The 15478-nt window shown below is 39.9% G+C and overlaps 2 protein-coding genes across 2 annotated transcripts; one reads left to right on the forward strand and one right to left on the reverse strand.

Moving 5' to 3' along the window:
• Nucleotides 1-516: 516 nt before the first annotated feature.
• On the reverse strand, nucleotides 517-1173 carry gng8 (guanine nucleotide binding protein (G protein), gamma 8). Its single transcript, XM_034550505.1, has 2 exons — nucleotides 1081-1173; nucleotides 517-666 (listed from the first exon to the last, which is right to left on the reverse strand). The coding sequence occupies exons 1-2, from the start codon at nucleotides 1162-1164 to the stop codon at nucleotides 538-540; spliced, it is 213 nt and encodes a 70-aa protein (XP_034406396.1). The 5' UTR covers nucleotides 1165-1173; the 3' UTR covers nucleotides 517-537.
• Nucleotides 1174-4245: 3072 nt separating this feature from the next.
• On the forward strand, nucleotides 4246-14622 carry LOC117743276 (bromodomain containing 8). Its single transcript, XM_034551140.1, has 19 exons — nucleotides 4246-4638; nucleotides 5019-5115; nucleotides 5634-5703; nucleotides 5821-5870; nucleotides 6021-6143; nucleotides 6244-6324; nucleotides 6414-6478; nucleotides 6665-6807; nucleotides 7342-7533; nucleotides 8750-8840; nucleotides 9850-10010; nucleotides 10244-10685; nucleotides 10777-10820; nucleotides 10945-11192; nucleotides 11349-11441; nucleotides 11553-11621; nucleotides 11834-12116; nucleotides 13607-13651; nucleotides 13858-14622. The coding sequence occupies exons 1-19, from the start codon at nucleotides 4620-4622 to the stop codon at nucleotides 13915-13917; spliced, it is 2376 nt and encodes a 791-aa protein (XP_034407031.1). The 5' UTR covers nucleotides 4246-4619; the 3' UTR covers nucleotides 13918-14622.
• The last annotated feature ends 856 nt before the right edge of the window (nucleotides 14623-15478 follow it).

A 15478-nucleotide genomic window follows, 5' to 3' on the forward strand; every position in this document is an offset into this window, starting at 1 on the left:
CACCTCTTGCCTGTGTTGACATCATCACATAGCCCCACCCTCCATTTCCTAGTTTCTGGGATCAAGGGACATCGTCCTGGGAAACAGATCCATGTGACATTCAGACAGAAAACAATAGCTCACTTAAGATCATGTTGATTATTTATTATTAGTTATAAAAAGAAGAAAAACAATCTTGAACACATGTCCTGGTCAGCTTATTGTGGAACAGCAAACGGTGTGCAACTTTATTTTAATATCTTAAAATGAGTCAGCCTTGAACATGAAAACCCAAATGAGAACACAGCTATACAGTTGAGTTAATATATAAACTCTGATACAAGGAGAGAGGCAGCAGTGCCATCCTGTCTAAATGACCTTCGCACCCACTTTTGACAGATCTTTATTGTCATCATGATCATATTCAAAGGATCATTCCTCAGGTAAAGTTAGTCACCCAAGAGCTGCTTTAATTACAAAAAAGAATTCTGTCAAATAAAAGTTGTCTTACACCTGAATCCAGAAATTAAAATAGCTTTGACATTTATCTGGTACATGTTATAGTATTTCACAGAATAATTTCTTCTCTCGAAACGGGTTCTCAGAGGAAGCGAGTGGTGTCACCAGGGGGTCCTCCTTGGCATGAGCTTCACAGTAGGCCATCAGATCAGCGGCTGCTTTGGATATCTGTACACAAAGGTTGTGTGTGTGTGAGTGTGGGGAAGAGGATAAAAAAACATTTTAAATGATGTTATTCCTTTTTGTTAAATTCAAAGCTTTGATTGAACACTAAAAGGCAACCTTATTTCCTGCATCAATCAAAAGAGTAAACACTGATATCAGTTATGGAAAGGGAGCACATTTTATTTAATTGAGGGCTATTGTAAAAATGAAAAAAAGTTGTCTGTTAAAGGCGGACTGCTCTTCGGTTCAAGTTTAAGATTAAAAATTGATGTTCATTTAAATACTCATGAAATTAAATATCTTTTGAGACACAGGGAAGTGAGAAGAGCATTTTCATGCATTAGTTATATAACATGCTGCCATAATTAGCAATCTAAATCTAATCATCATTAATTGTGTTGTAATGCGCTGACTCACCATCATCCTCTCTATGTTGACCTCCAGTTTCAGTTGTTCTACCGTCTTTCGAGCATCTGCAATCTTGGCCATGTTGTTGGACATCCTGCCCCTTTTCAAGTCAGTCAGCCTGTAGCAAACCATCAATGTTGACTTAACAAACAAGAAATAATCATATGCATCACTGATAAAGAAAGTGGAATAAATAAAATGAGACACTTCAAAAGTGCAAACACACTTGTGACACTTTGTTGAAGGTGTGCCGAGGTTAGTCAGTTTCAATTTGCTTGTTAATTCTGCTCCCTGGGTCTCAGCTGCAAGTGGCACAGGGAGGGTCTCAAAGGAGGAGGTCTTGGGAGGGAGGGGAGGCAGCGCAGCCTCCCCAGGGGAGGGCTTCCGCTAACTGGGCATGTAAAAACATTAACATTAACTAGTTGCTCTCAGAATAGTTTTATCCTAAACTGCAGGTGTAGAGAGTTGTCAACAATGCTATTAATCAGCTGCTGCTCAGGTTCTGCCATATTTAAACAAGAAATATGACTTCAATTGCTTTAAGTGAGCATGAAAAGCATCATTACCCAGCAACAGAAGACATTGTTTTGTCAGAGGGCATGATATTAATTTGTCAATTATATCAATACACATTGTTTCTACATACAATACTAATGCAAGTCATACTTCTGTAAATATGCTGACAATTTCAGCACACACATGTAGAGAAATGTGGTCTGATATGAGGTGTTTCCATGAATTTGTACAAATATTGATTTTTTTTTTCAAGATGTATCCAAACTCGTAATAATCACAACATCACTCACCACAAGACCAACAGCGAAAGGAAAGGAAAGTCCGCTTGTTTCCAACTGCGTCCACCACAACTTACAGTAACAAATGAAGTGAGATTAATGGCAAAGATGAGGGGGGAGGCTTCAATAGGTTCCCTCCTTCAGATAACTAGCTGTGGTTCTGCCCCCAGGATCAGCTCGGTGCACCAGTTAATGGCAACATGTGGCGTGACCTTCATCTCTAGAGTCTCTATCACTCACTTACCTGAGACGATAGAGCGTGTGCCTGCAAGATGGAACATTAAATATTGTTTTATAAGAAGTCTAAATATGGATTCGATTCAAAAAGCTAATAGTTTATTTAACATAAAGGGATGAAAAAACACCTGTTTTTGTCATAACACCTGACAGCTACATGAAAAGGCATTAGGCTATAATAAGGACACTCTCAGGAGAATACATTGTTTTTCATGACTTTAATTAATTTTCCTGTGTGCAATGCTCTCTCGGACAAATATCAAATGTGGAATATTTTAATATATATATTTACTGAGTGCATTCATTTTAGGTGCACTCACCAGGAACAATCAATAATGAATCATCTGTATTCATAACAAGTTTATTATGTGAAAGTGTTGAATGTTGGAATTTAAAAACATTAAAAAAATATTGTGTTCTTTTACAGCGTAAAACATTATTTGGCATCAAAGCAAACATGTTGTTCTTTGTGTATTAAATGATTGTAGCTGTCGGTCAGATATAACCGGTTGGTGACGCACTGATTAAAGTTACCTGGAGCATTGTGCAGATTAATAGTATAACAGCAATCAGGAAGGTAATACGGTAATACTAGGTTTGAAGAGGCACTCATGCTTTCTTAGAACAAATAGGCTACACAAGAACACTGGGTATAAGATATATCCAGCACTAAGTTTGCAAGGTGAGGGATTGAGTCTGTCAAGGAGTGAGTTCTATCAGACAGCAGAATGATGTGTCTCATGTCTCTATCCTCTACAGGGCTGCCAGTCCGTCCTGTAGAGCTGACAGTTATTCACACAGCAGCAGGGGGGCGAAGAGGCAGTGCTGGAGTTAAATGTCAAGTGCCTCATTAACATTTGTTTCCCTGTCGTAATTGGTCTCTTTCTGTGGGAGATACTGGACTGAGTAGAAGGGGCTGCTGCACTGTCCTCTTTCACCAAGGGCCCGAGAACATAATTTGCCCAATGTGTTATAAGTAAAGTAGGAAAGATCAGATTCTGCGGTCCATATATAGTTCAAACTTAATATTGTTAACTACGCTTGACACGTATAAACTCTATAGCCATCCATCTAGTCAGTCAACCAGCATGCCTCCTCTCTCATATTGTTAATTTATGACCGACTCTGCATTATAGTATCCCTGAAACCTGAGAGGAGGGGTAGGTGTTTGCATATCCCATCAAGTACACGTGTTTAACATTAAGTGTGAACATTTAAAGACATCTGTCTTCAGTCATACTTTATTTCCACGTTAGTAGATCTACAATCCAAAATAAATACTGTAGTATAGGCAGTTTAAAAATAGAAATGATCTATTTTGGTATAATTACAGGAAAATATATACTTCTCTGTTGTTGAGACAATTAACTATTGGCCAATTTACCAAAAAGAACAGGCAACTCGACAGCAGTTGTTCATAAAAGGAAAATCCAGCAACATGCAGGAGGTGGCCAAACGCAACAGCCACACATATTGCAATATGTTTTTTTAAATGATACTCTGGTTGTTGTTTTCCTGCATCATACTGGCTGTAGACCAGTTTTTCTCGTCTGTTGCTCCTGCTGCTTAAAGTATTATATAGGAAAAAGCCCACTTAGCATTTAACACAGAACAGCCTCAACACATGGTTACTGGAAATATTGCTTTTCTTTTCTGACTCTTTTAAAAAAAATCTGCCATTGAAAAGTCATGTCACAATTAAAAATAAAATACATTTAGTTCGACAAAAAAAAAGAACGTTTTTAACTTAATTAGGACACATTAAAATCCGAACATACATATATGAATATGCCTTATATCTCTCTTAATATTTCTTTGTTTTATATCTTAAATCTTTTGTCATTTTCTATAGTGATTTTATAATACCTGTAATATTACAACAGTTTAATTTGTCCAATGTCACAATAAGATATGAGTCATAACTGACCACTTACAGTTACAGGTTTTCACAATAGTGGCATCATATCATAAATTAAATGAATGTGCACATGTGTTATTATCACTCTTTTTATTTCTACAGCAACACGAAAAGGGGCATCTTTGCATAAAAGTGCAAAGCAAGTGATTTGGCTGAGGAAAGAAGCACCCCGGGGTGCACCCTCATTACGCTCCGGTGGTGGGCGTGTCCGAACACTTCGCTGCTAGTTATTTGATAGATATCGTTACAGTAAGCTACATCTTTCTCGCCTGGACGTTTTTGTTGTTGTTGGGGGGAGAGTGATGTGTAGCACGCGCTCTGTAGAGGTCAACGCGGAATCAAACCGTGTTGTGCGGATGCCTCTCAGGGGGGCTCATCTCTGAGTTACCAACAGCAACGAGCTCACGCGACAGCGACTTTTAACGGACAACGGCTAGCTAACGTTAGGAAGAAACTACCGTGGAAGCCTCAACGGCCACAACGTGACATCATCCACTGACGTTAACGTCCCTTCGCTCGATGAATGTCGCGTGCGGAGCTCGCCAGCGTCGTGTTTATCGCCGGGTTTCCGTCCGCCGTGATGTCGGGATGACAGGAAGATGGCAAACGGCGTTGGAAGTGAGTAACGTCGGCGCCTAAGCGAAATGTCACGGCATGCTATCCGTTAGCGGAGAGCGTCCCGAGCTGTTGACGTTAACGTTGCTTAACTTCCTGCGCGGCAGCGCTCCGCTCCCGGCGGGGCAGCCGGGGCCAGGACCCACCGCCGTCATTAGCCGGTTGACAGCTGTGTGCTCACGCGGACAGCGGCTCCTGTTACAATCAAACGCGTGAAGCAGTTAGTGACGTGCGAGCTGCACGGTGGTAGGGCTGCGGGTTCAGGTAGCATGCGAACGAAGCTCAAGAGATTAATTGCAGTGCCAGAGGCCCGAGAACTACAGTTGAACATGAACTATGTGACGCGTGCATTATGTTTAGTCCATTTTCCTCCACATCTGCAGAACACAAGCTACTTGTCATTGGACCAACAGAGCCATGGTCGGCGAGGGAGAAGCTGTGTTTGGCCACATCTGTCATGAAGAGTGGAGACCAGAACTGGTACTGTACCACTGCTGCGTTATGGCCCCCTTTTAGTCTCAAACCTGTGCCAAGGATTCTTCGTTTTGTGTCATTTGTAGTTTTAACAGGTATACGTTTTGTGGCAGTGTATTCATTAAAAAAAAAAAAAACACACATTTATCCTTTTACCTTTTAAGGTTATATATTGTCAGTACGGGTGTCCCCCCCAGGTGTGCTTGGAATTATGGTTGCTGTTGTTTTCTTTCACAGTTAAATAAGATGAACTAACTGCCATGCTATCCACTGTGTCGCCCAGTGCATGCTGGCCTTATCTTAGATTACATTTTGTATGAATTTACAACTAAAAGAATTCCAAAAAACAGTTGTAATAAACAAAGGGACAAAATAGATATAGAATAATTAAGAATTGGGAGAAGAAGAAAAAACAAATGTTTTAAGATTACAAAAAAAGGACAGATAGAAGCCTATTTTGGACTTCAACCCTTTAATGAGTATTTCATCTTTGATCATCTCACACACTGTCTTCATCTCAACAGGGTGTCTGTCAGTCGAGCCATTAAACCATTTGCAGAACCCGGGCGACCACCTGACTGGTTCTCTCAAAAGGTGTGACAAAATCCAAGCTTACTCTTCCATAATGACCTCTGCAGTATACTTTTGCAACACAATATTTTTTTTGTCCTGTCACAAAGCTGCTCTTTATTCTTCTTTGGCTCTTCACAGCACTGTGCCTCCAAGTACTCTGAGCTCCTGCAAACAATAGAGGCCCCAAAGTGAGTGCCAAAGGGACTTTAACCATGAGCCTGCTTTTGTGGACTTGCAAGCTAAAATAGATGACAGCGCCTTATACTGTTGGACACATGCATTGACAGCATATGCCAGAAAACAATGTATTCAACTAATAGTGCATCTGTTACCTTCAGGCGGAAGCGGGGAGAGAGAGGTGAAGTGGTGGAGACAGTGGAGGATGTGATAGTCCGCAGGCTGACGGCTGACAGGATTGATGCACTAAAAAAGTTGATCAAAGAAACACAGGAGACGCACAGGTATACAAGTTTACCTTTTACACGTCACATCACTGTCAGTGTGACAAAATCCCAGTCGTTTGGATCAATGAGATTGGTTGATGCATTGCTGTTATCACAGGAAGCTGAAGAGAGAAACTGAACTGATTCAAGCAGGATGTCTGGATTCCAAACTAGAAGAGTTATGGGAAGACATTCTGCAGTAAGAAGCAACACACTTTCTTCTTTTTATGTTTGTAAAGCTTCAACATGAGACTCTTCCAATGTGTGTATTTTATGTGCATCCGTCAGGAAGAAGAAACTGGAGGAGAAAGAAGCAGAGCTGAAACGAAAAATTACAAATGCTGCTTATCAGGGTAACTCCTTCACTGTGTGTGTGCGTGTGTGTGTGTGTGTGAGTGATAGTTGCAAAGCCATGTTGCTAGCATGCAAAAGAAAGATAGTCATGGCATGTTTTTCTTGTGGGGAAAAGAAAAGGAGCTTGAACATCAGCTCTTGTGACTGATGAGGTAATCACTCTATGCTGCCCCTCCCTCTTCCAGCCAGACAGGTGGCAAAGAACTCATCTAAGCGAGAGCCCGGCATCACCATACATTCGCTATCAGGCTGCAGCTCCCCAAGCCAGGAGTTCTCACCGGGTGACCGACTCAAGTGTTTGACCCTGGATCTCGCTTTGACAAAGAGTGTAAGTCACCGTAGGTTCAAAAGTACCGGTATTGTAAATTTGCCCTGCTTTTTAATTATCATGTTTTTTGCATGAGACATTTAGAAACGTTTGCTGGCATTTTTATAAGGTGTAATGCTAATGTTAATAATAATAATAATAATTTGTATTTCTCTCAAGAATGCTGCAGATAAATCAATTTTCATCTTGCTGATTAAAGACAATATTAATATATACTGTGTGTGTGTGTGTGTGTGTGTGTATGTATGTATGTATGTATATGTATATATATATATATATATATATATATATATATATATATATATACATACACAGTTTAAAGTAATCTACCATCACTGATGTAATGTATAAAAACAGTTAAAATATGACTTTATAATAATAATAATATAATATTATTATATATCACAAAGGAGTGTAATATTCCTGACCATTCCCAGAAACATATTGGAGATACTCACATCAGAATTGATCGATGAAAGCATTCTTCGATTGGTATGCAAGTATGACATCACGTTTCTATCTCTCTGTCTCTAGGCTTCAGGATCAACCAGGTTAATGACAATTGCTGAGTCTTCTGGACCAGGAAATGATGACATCAGCCCTGGGTCACTTCTGGATGATCCCACTCAAAAGAAGCTCCTGGTCCAGAAAGCCACACCACCACCATCTCCACTCCTGTCAGAGTTACTGAAGAAAGGCAGTATCTTGGCCACAAATTCAAGACTGGTATGTGGAGGGGACTTACTGTGTTATGCCAACAGTGCCAAGCTCTCTAATTAATATGTTCAAGTCTACAGGCCACCCCATCTTCATCTCATTCTTTGTAGAGTTACTGTGCATTTAGGAACTATTTAATCATTTTGTATTTCATCATATTTTGTGGTTTTGGTTGCTGTGGTTTGTTTTGCCAGTTGCATAAAGCTTTCATTTTTTGCAAATGTATTGCATTGTAATGTGTTGGTTTTTACCTCAAGAATCTATAAACACTGTGATGTGTTTTATAGATTGTGAACACTCCTTTTTAAATGGGGTTCAGGTGTTGTCTTTGGCTGTGCCACACAAGGTCAATCGTAGTTCTGTATGAAACCATTGCTGTGTTCTGAATATTATATATATTATATATAGGTTACTGTCTTTGGAAAACAGTTATTTCCGTCCTTAAAAGTCTAAGAGGCTGTACAACTGAAACAATACATTTAGTCAGGAAATCATTTTGCTTTGCTTTCTTGAAATGATTTGACTTGGAACAAATAAAATGTATGTATGATTTGAGTGTTAACGCATCACTAAATATATTTTTCATTAGTTTTTTAATGCTCTAATTGTGTTTTGTTTGTGTTAAGTGTCATTTCTCTCTGCATTATAGCTGAAGAGTGCAAAGTTGGTTTTAATGCACCACTGAATGTTTTGCCTCTTAGTTTTTCAGGCACCTTTTTGCAAACTGCAAACATGCAACCTGCTTTTGCTTCCAGGTTGCTGTCATTTACTTTTTTACCTCCAAGCTTTTGGTCAGATGTCCTCAGTGGTTCCGTGTGGCGTGATTTTCATTGCAGCCAAGGAGCTCTGGGTCAGCCAGTCTCTGCCAAGGTTCTTCTCGAGTGGTTGCTGGACAAGTTACCTTTTGGAATTATCCAGCTTGTTTTGTGTTTTGTCATTTTTATGAAGCCAACTTGTGCTCTTGTGAAATCCCATTATGTCAGCACAAGTTGATCCGTTACTAGATCTTTGCCTCACATTCCTCTGGTAGCGTTTCGGCTCTGACATGCAGTGCTGCCTTTAGGGCTTTTTGTATAAACATTTGCACAGAGATTCCAATCAAATTGTAGAAATATCACAAAGATATTCCGCCATAAATGTGTATTATTTATTATTTAGTATATTTGATGTGCACTTTATGTCCAAGAGAAAATGTTTGACATGCATGTATGCGTTTACATCCCAGATTGGGGAGGGGGACGTGATCTCTGCTAATATGACAGGAGCACATGACTTGCAGCTGGCTCTACCAAGCCAACCTCTCACTCAGGCAACAGGTACAGATACAGTGTTTGATTTGTGTCCATGATCTATCTTCTTAACACAGATCAATAGACATTTTCTTTAAAAAAAAATTTAAAAAAAGAACATCTCACAAAATACTTAATTAAAATAAGATTTATTTAAATCAAGGTCATATTTAGTAGAATCCCCTTTTGGCAAAAAAAAGCCCTATGCAGGAACATTATATGTGTTAGCTTTTCTCCTTGAATTCTAAATGGATGGATGCTTTCTATATAAAAGTGCTACTGTCGTCTAAGCTGTCATACATCGGCTAACAGAGCCTCCGCTCCTTTGTCTGCACTTTGTGTGTTCATGTTTATGAACGCTTGCATGACAGGTGCCCCGATGTTGTTGTGTCTCCTGGAGGCGGGTCCCACCCAGTTTTTTGCCCCGTTAGGTTTCATGGTCAGTGCAGACTCAGCCTCCAGTGCTCCCCTCTCTGCTGCCACTCCTGTGTCTGTTGACTCTCCTGCCTCAGCAAATACAGGTCTGTCCGCTTTGACCCAGACCTCTCAAAGCTCAATCCACATGCTGAATCTCCTTGAATCCTCAATGTCCTATTCTTTGTAGCTTGAGAATTTAATGTAAGACATACGCTTGTTAACTGAAGTCATTCACTTGCAATGGTAGACCAAAATAATTATTTATTGTGCAATCTCAGAGCAAAACTGAGCTATCACAAGTCTAATTTTATGAATAAAAAGTGCATTTTATACATTCGGGGGAAAGGAACACACTTGTGATACTAAAAATGTCAACTATACTCAGACCTTTTGTATCATATGTATACACTACTTAATATATCTTTAATATCTAAAGGTATCCATTTCATGGTCAAAGATAAAAGCAAACGAGTCATTGTGGTTCAAATTTAAATACAAGCAGATGATAAAGCTTGAGCTAAGTATTCGGTGAAGTAGAAATACTAAATGAATGTTTTACAAACTGCTACTCTTGCTAATTTAATATTGTAGTTGAAAATCTGTTGTTGTTTGTGTGCAGAGGTGGATGTGATGGTGCTGTCTTTGCCCCCTGGGTGCCAGCCTATCTCTGCAGAGGATAAGGTGGCAGAGCTCGGTGAGGAGGGTGTGACTGTGTCCTACATGGGGGATGAGCTGGACCTGAAGACGGTGGGGGACATTATCGCTATCATTGAGGACAAGGTGACAAGTTCTACATATGTTCACAGCATTATTTGTGATCAATAATTCCTGCTTGAGGTTTTAAACGTTATTTTACAATGTGTTATTTTTCATTTTGGTCATCAATCTAATGAGTTGTGAACTCACCAACATCACTTCTGAGATTTACCAGACAGGACATGGCAAACTATGAAAAATGAGTTTGATAGCTCAATTATTCTTTAAGATTAAGAGTCATATCTCTTCTTCAACAGACAGATGTGACTGCAGAGGCTTTGGATGCAGCTGCAGTTGAGGCTGCGCTGTCACTGTGTGAAGAGAACGGCCACGCTTTGTCTGGTGCCTGGGAGCCCACAGGGGTCCAACAGTCCATGTCTCATCACAGTAGCCTGGAAGGGAAGACTGACGTGTTAGAAGTTCAGGGTGGGACTTCAGTGTCACTCTCGTCTCTGTGCAACAGTCAAGATAGCGGTCTGGCTGCATTCCCCATGGGACTAAGGGGCCTTCCTCACACCTCCTCATCCTCACGCAGCTCAAAGCGTTTGGAGCACTGCCGCGCTGGAGCACCTCCACAGCCTGAGGCAATGAGAGAGATTGGAATGTTGGCGCAGCAGAAAAGCCACATTTCATTGGATGTTACTCTAAAACGTGAGAGCGAGAAATGGGCACAGCGAAGACCTGAAAAGCCCCATCGAGGTATGCACACCTATGTACCAATACTAGTATTCACTTGCTTCAGAACATGCATTTTGCATAACCATTTCCTTCTTATTATTCATCTTGACAGACTCAGTATTAGAAGATAGCCCACTGACAGAAAGACATCCCAAGGTATAGCACCCCACGAGGACAAAGCGAACATGATGCTTGTGATGAAATGCAGAGTGCCTAGTTCCACTGTATCCCTGCACTGTAAGCTCTGATTGAATCTCTGCATCTTTTTCCATCTTTGCAGGGGATGAAAGCGGGAGGAGAAAAGGCCTCAGGGACTAACGTGTACCATGAGCTTAATGGGCCAGAAGTGTGTGGAGACGAAGAGGCTGATGGGGTGGAGGGATTCTTGTCGGAGCCAGACGGCGAGATGGAGCTCGAGCCTGCGGCCAGCGAGAGTGAGGACGGGTACAGCCTCCACACAGCCTCCTCGTCTTTACAGCTCCACACAACCGCAGACTCCATCCCCAGCAGCCCCGCCTCATCACAGTTGTGAGTGAAACACATACTCATACGGGCAAGTGTGTCATGTATTTTCTTGCTGTGTCTTCATGCAGATCCTGATCATGCAGATCAGGTTCTGCATGATGATAATGATCTCACGACCTATCTGTTTTTATGACTTCCATACGCACTGTTGTTGTGCAGTTCTGTCTGCAGTGAGGACCATGAAGCTCTCCAGGCTCACAAGATCTGGAAGAAAGCCATTATGCTGGTGTGGCGTGCAGCGGCCAATCACAGGTCAGATTATGACTCTAAACAGTAACCCCAGCCCCTGATGATCAGCCTCTAAAATATGTAATTTGATGCATAATTTCTGAAACAGATGTGATTTATGTGAATATGTTGTAGGTATGCAAATGTCTTCCTGCAGCCAGTAACTCATGAAATTGCACCTGGGTACCACAGTATTGTGCAGAGGTAAGCACAGGACATGTTTGCTGTGGTCATATTGTATGCCTATTTTCATTTCATTTATAGTTGTTATTGTGGTTACTTGTCATATTGCTTGAGCAAAGTGAAAATCTAAACTTTTCAGACACGAAGACAAACCACCTTGTTTTTGCTAGATGACATTGGATTATTGACATTCAACATCGCTCTCATCCCCTCTTTGCTCTCCACCTCTCAAGGCCAATGGACCTCGCCGCCATAAAAAAGAGCATTGAGACCGGTTTGATACGGACCACCGCCGAGTTCCAGAGGGACATCATGCTGATGTTTCAGAATGCAGTCATGTACAACAGCCTGGATCATGATGTGTACCACATGGCTCTGGAGATGCAGCGTGATGTCCTGGAGCAGATCCAGCAGTTTCTGGCTACCCAGCTCATCATGGAGACATCAGATTCTGGTATCAGCGCCAAAAGCTTGAGGGGCCGTGAGAGCACACGCAAACAGGACTCCACTGACAAGGTGCTTCACTAGAATTTTGACAAAAGCAGAGAGTACAGAAGAAGAGACAAGGGTGAGACAACAGGCTGACTTAAAGGTAGAAGAAAAGTAGATCTTTTCCAAAAGCATGACATTAGTTTTTAGAGTGATATCCTTTCAGGTAGCCATTGGTTTCAAATGCTATCAAAATAAACTTAAAGAGACTTGAAACATTCAAGAAAAGTGTTCTTGTCAGAAGTCAACTTTTGTTGTTTTTAATGCAACACTCCACCAATGTCACAATTTGTTTATTGTTCATCTTATGGCTCCGACTTTTCAGACATCAGTTAATGAATGCAATACCGTATCTTTGAATGCATTTACTATAATACTATAAAAAGACAATACATGTGGAGATTAGTGTATGTATCTCAAACAAGTTTCAAACCAATGGTTGACTGGAAAGCAATACATTGTTTTTAGAACATCACATGAATGCTTTGGAAAATGGTAGGCAATAATGTAATAATGCAATAATAATGTAAAGACCATTACTGACAACTATTTACCAAAGCATACAGTAAGTGTTATCCATTGATATTCTACCTTCAAGAAAGCTATTGTTTACCATTAATTAATTACACAACAGTATGAACATGAACTGGCAGATAATGGACCCAATGAATCACAATTCATATATAGTTACCTTTATTTGCATTATTTCTGCATGATAAGGTGAGAGAAGAACTGCTGGTGTTTCTGTCAGAGATTTGTAAGAACTGATTACAGAAACAAAGCATTTTCAAAACAACTACATTACATCTACATTACCATGCACAAATAACCTAACTTTGTCAATACAAAATGTTTTTGTTTTTTCAACCTGTGCCGGAAAAGTGTTAAGAAATAAAGAAGATTTTTTGTAGTTAGTCAGAGTTCTTGTTCACATTCCTTCTACTGTGACTTAAGCACCTAGTGGGCTGTTGAAGTAGCTGCAGCACAATCCTAAATATCTTGATGACAAATGACCCGATCTGAGTGCTGAATGTGGATGTTTCATAGCGTTCTGATGTTAACCGAAACCAGAAGTTGACTAGAAGGTAGGAGCTGGTTGTAAAACATCATGCTATGCTTTGAAAAATGGTTGACAAGTATATATATATATATATATATATATATATATATATATATATATATATATATATATATATATATATATATATATACTGTCTGTATGTAGGATACGTTGTATTTAGCTAATGAGCTTGACAAGCTGGCATGTTCCTTTTTAAAGATATATGGTGTGGATAAGTAGTGCAATTGCAGTGCAGCGATGAAATAGTAAACATTTAAAATGGCCACATCACAATAAACCTACATATAATTATATTTTCTCTTAAAGCTTATTTCAACCTTTCCTTCTGCTGAATAGTTTCGGTTCTGTATATTTGTCTGCATTATTTTGTGTCCTCTGGAGACTTTCAATGCACTTTTGTGTTGCAGTGCTGATAAGCATCATTTCCCTCCTACAGGACACTGTCTCCATGTCCTCTCCTGCCTTCCTTCTCTCTCTGTTTGTAAGTATCCTACAGTCTTTAAAACATCACCTTACTTTCTTGTCTTTCTTCCTGAAGCAGACATAATAAAAACTACAGTTGTTGTATAATCAAAACAAAGTAAAACCAATTCACCTTGAGCTCGAACATCTTGAAGATCAACTTGTTTGACCAGTGAAACGCTGGTGTGGCTTCTGATGGTTTTCTCTTCCTCTCGTTGACTGCAGGATGGAGGCACCAGGGGGCGCCGTTGTGCCATAGAAGCTGACCTTAAAATGAAGAAATGAACATCCAGTATGACAATTTGATCCAATAGTGTTCCAGAGTTGGATTGAAAGATGTGAAACCACAAGACTGAACTCATCCTGTCAGTTCCACATATTTTCACTCTGCATAAAATGCAGTGTAACCTTTATTTGCACTCCAGGTGAAATGGATAGACTGTAATATGAAGAAGCTCATTTCCTCTTAGACAGCCATACAGACATGGATTATAAACGGTGTAATCCCAGATTACAATGGGGCAGGAAGAAAAGGTCAAACCTTTCATAGACATAGCTGCGGATCACTTAGACGTAGCCTGCTCTGAATTACATCTGGTTGTTTACTGTAAATGAAGATACAAATTACTCTTAGCCTACAAATTGACCGAATTAAGCCTTCTTGAGACCTGGTTTTCATTCAGATTAGTGCGGTTGATTTTAAGAAACATACCATGTTGGTGATAAAATATAAAACCAGAGGCCAAAGAGTCTGATTAAGATAGAAGTTGAGAATGATTGTGCTAATTTCAAAAAGAAACATTTGATTATTTTAACAACTCTCCAATCATTTCAAAAAAATGTCTGTATTGTTAGTGATGAGTTGATTTTATTTAGGGTTCACTTCCAGTGAAACCGTCTCGACATGCATATGTGTCATTTTCAGTATTTTTGAGAAAACGTCCCGTTATTAAAATGTTTTGTGGACTTTAAAATAAACAATGAAACTTCATAGAAAGCCATCATTCATCTATGTTAAGCTTAAATTGGCACAAAAGTTGCCCACGGTTCCAACTCAAAACAGTTTGCTGAAACCGTGCTGCTTACGAGCTGTCCAATCAAAATCGGTGCCTTCGAGTGGGAGATTTAAATAGCTAGCATTGGATTTCTATATATATATATATATATATATATATATATATATATATATATATATAAAAAGTCTGCTTTGCCTCATTCATGACATCGATGTTAAGTGCACTGTGTGTCAGTAGGGAAACGCATGCAGATTTGATCAGGAATGAGCTCCAGGAGCTGTAGCCATATGGCAAAAAGCAGCACGCGCATTACATTATAAATAAGTTATACAGTGTTGTGCTTCCAAAAACCTGTTGTTCCCCAGCGATGTCTACACACAGATGGGACACACCATCTTCTACAAAGCTCCCACTCTGGCGTAGGACCTACGATAAGGAAGGGTTTTACATTCAGCTTTTTAGTCGGTTTAGTTTGATGTAAATTGACCTCGTCGATCTAATGTAGTCAAAGCTTTTATCGAGTCAAAGCCAACTCATGTACAAGATGCCATACTGTTGTGTAAATACATTGTGTTCATGTTTTCACTATGACCATGCCCAGTGATTTATGTAAACAAGGGCTTTTCCATGCGTGTTAAACCCAGACATCTGTAACTGGCATCAACAGCAGTAAAGGTGTATTAGTTTGATGGATGTCGAGTCAAACAGAAACACGTCTCACGTTTTACACGCAGCAAGTCAAACCTCTTATGTTTGAGAAGTAATTGGACAGCTTAAAGAAATATTAAAGCCTTTGGGCTCTTATGATGTTTTTCCAGAGACAGCAGTGA

This window comes from Cyclopterus lumpus, chromosome 14 (genome assembly GCF_009769545.1).
Source record: "Cyclopterus lumpus isolate fCycLum1 chromosome 14, fCycLum1.pri, whole genome shotgun sequence".
In the NCBI taxonomy this organism is placed as follows: Eukaryota; Metazoa; Chordata; class Actinopteri; order Perciformes; family Cyclopteridae; genus Cyclopterus; species Cyclopterus lumpus.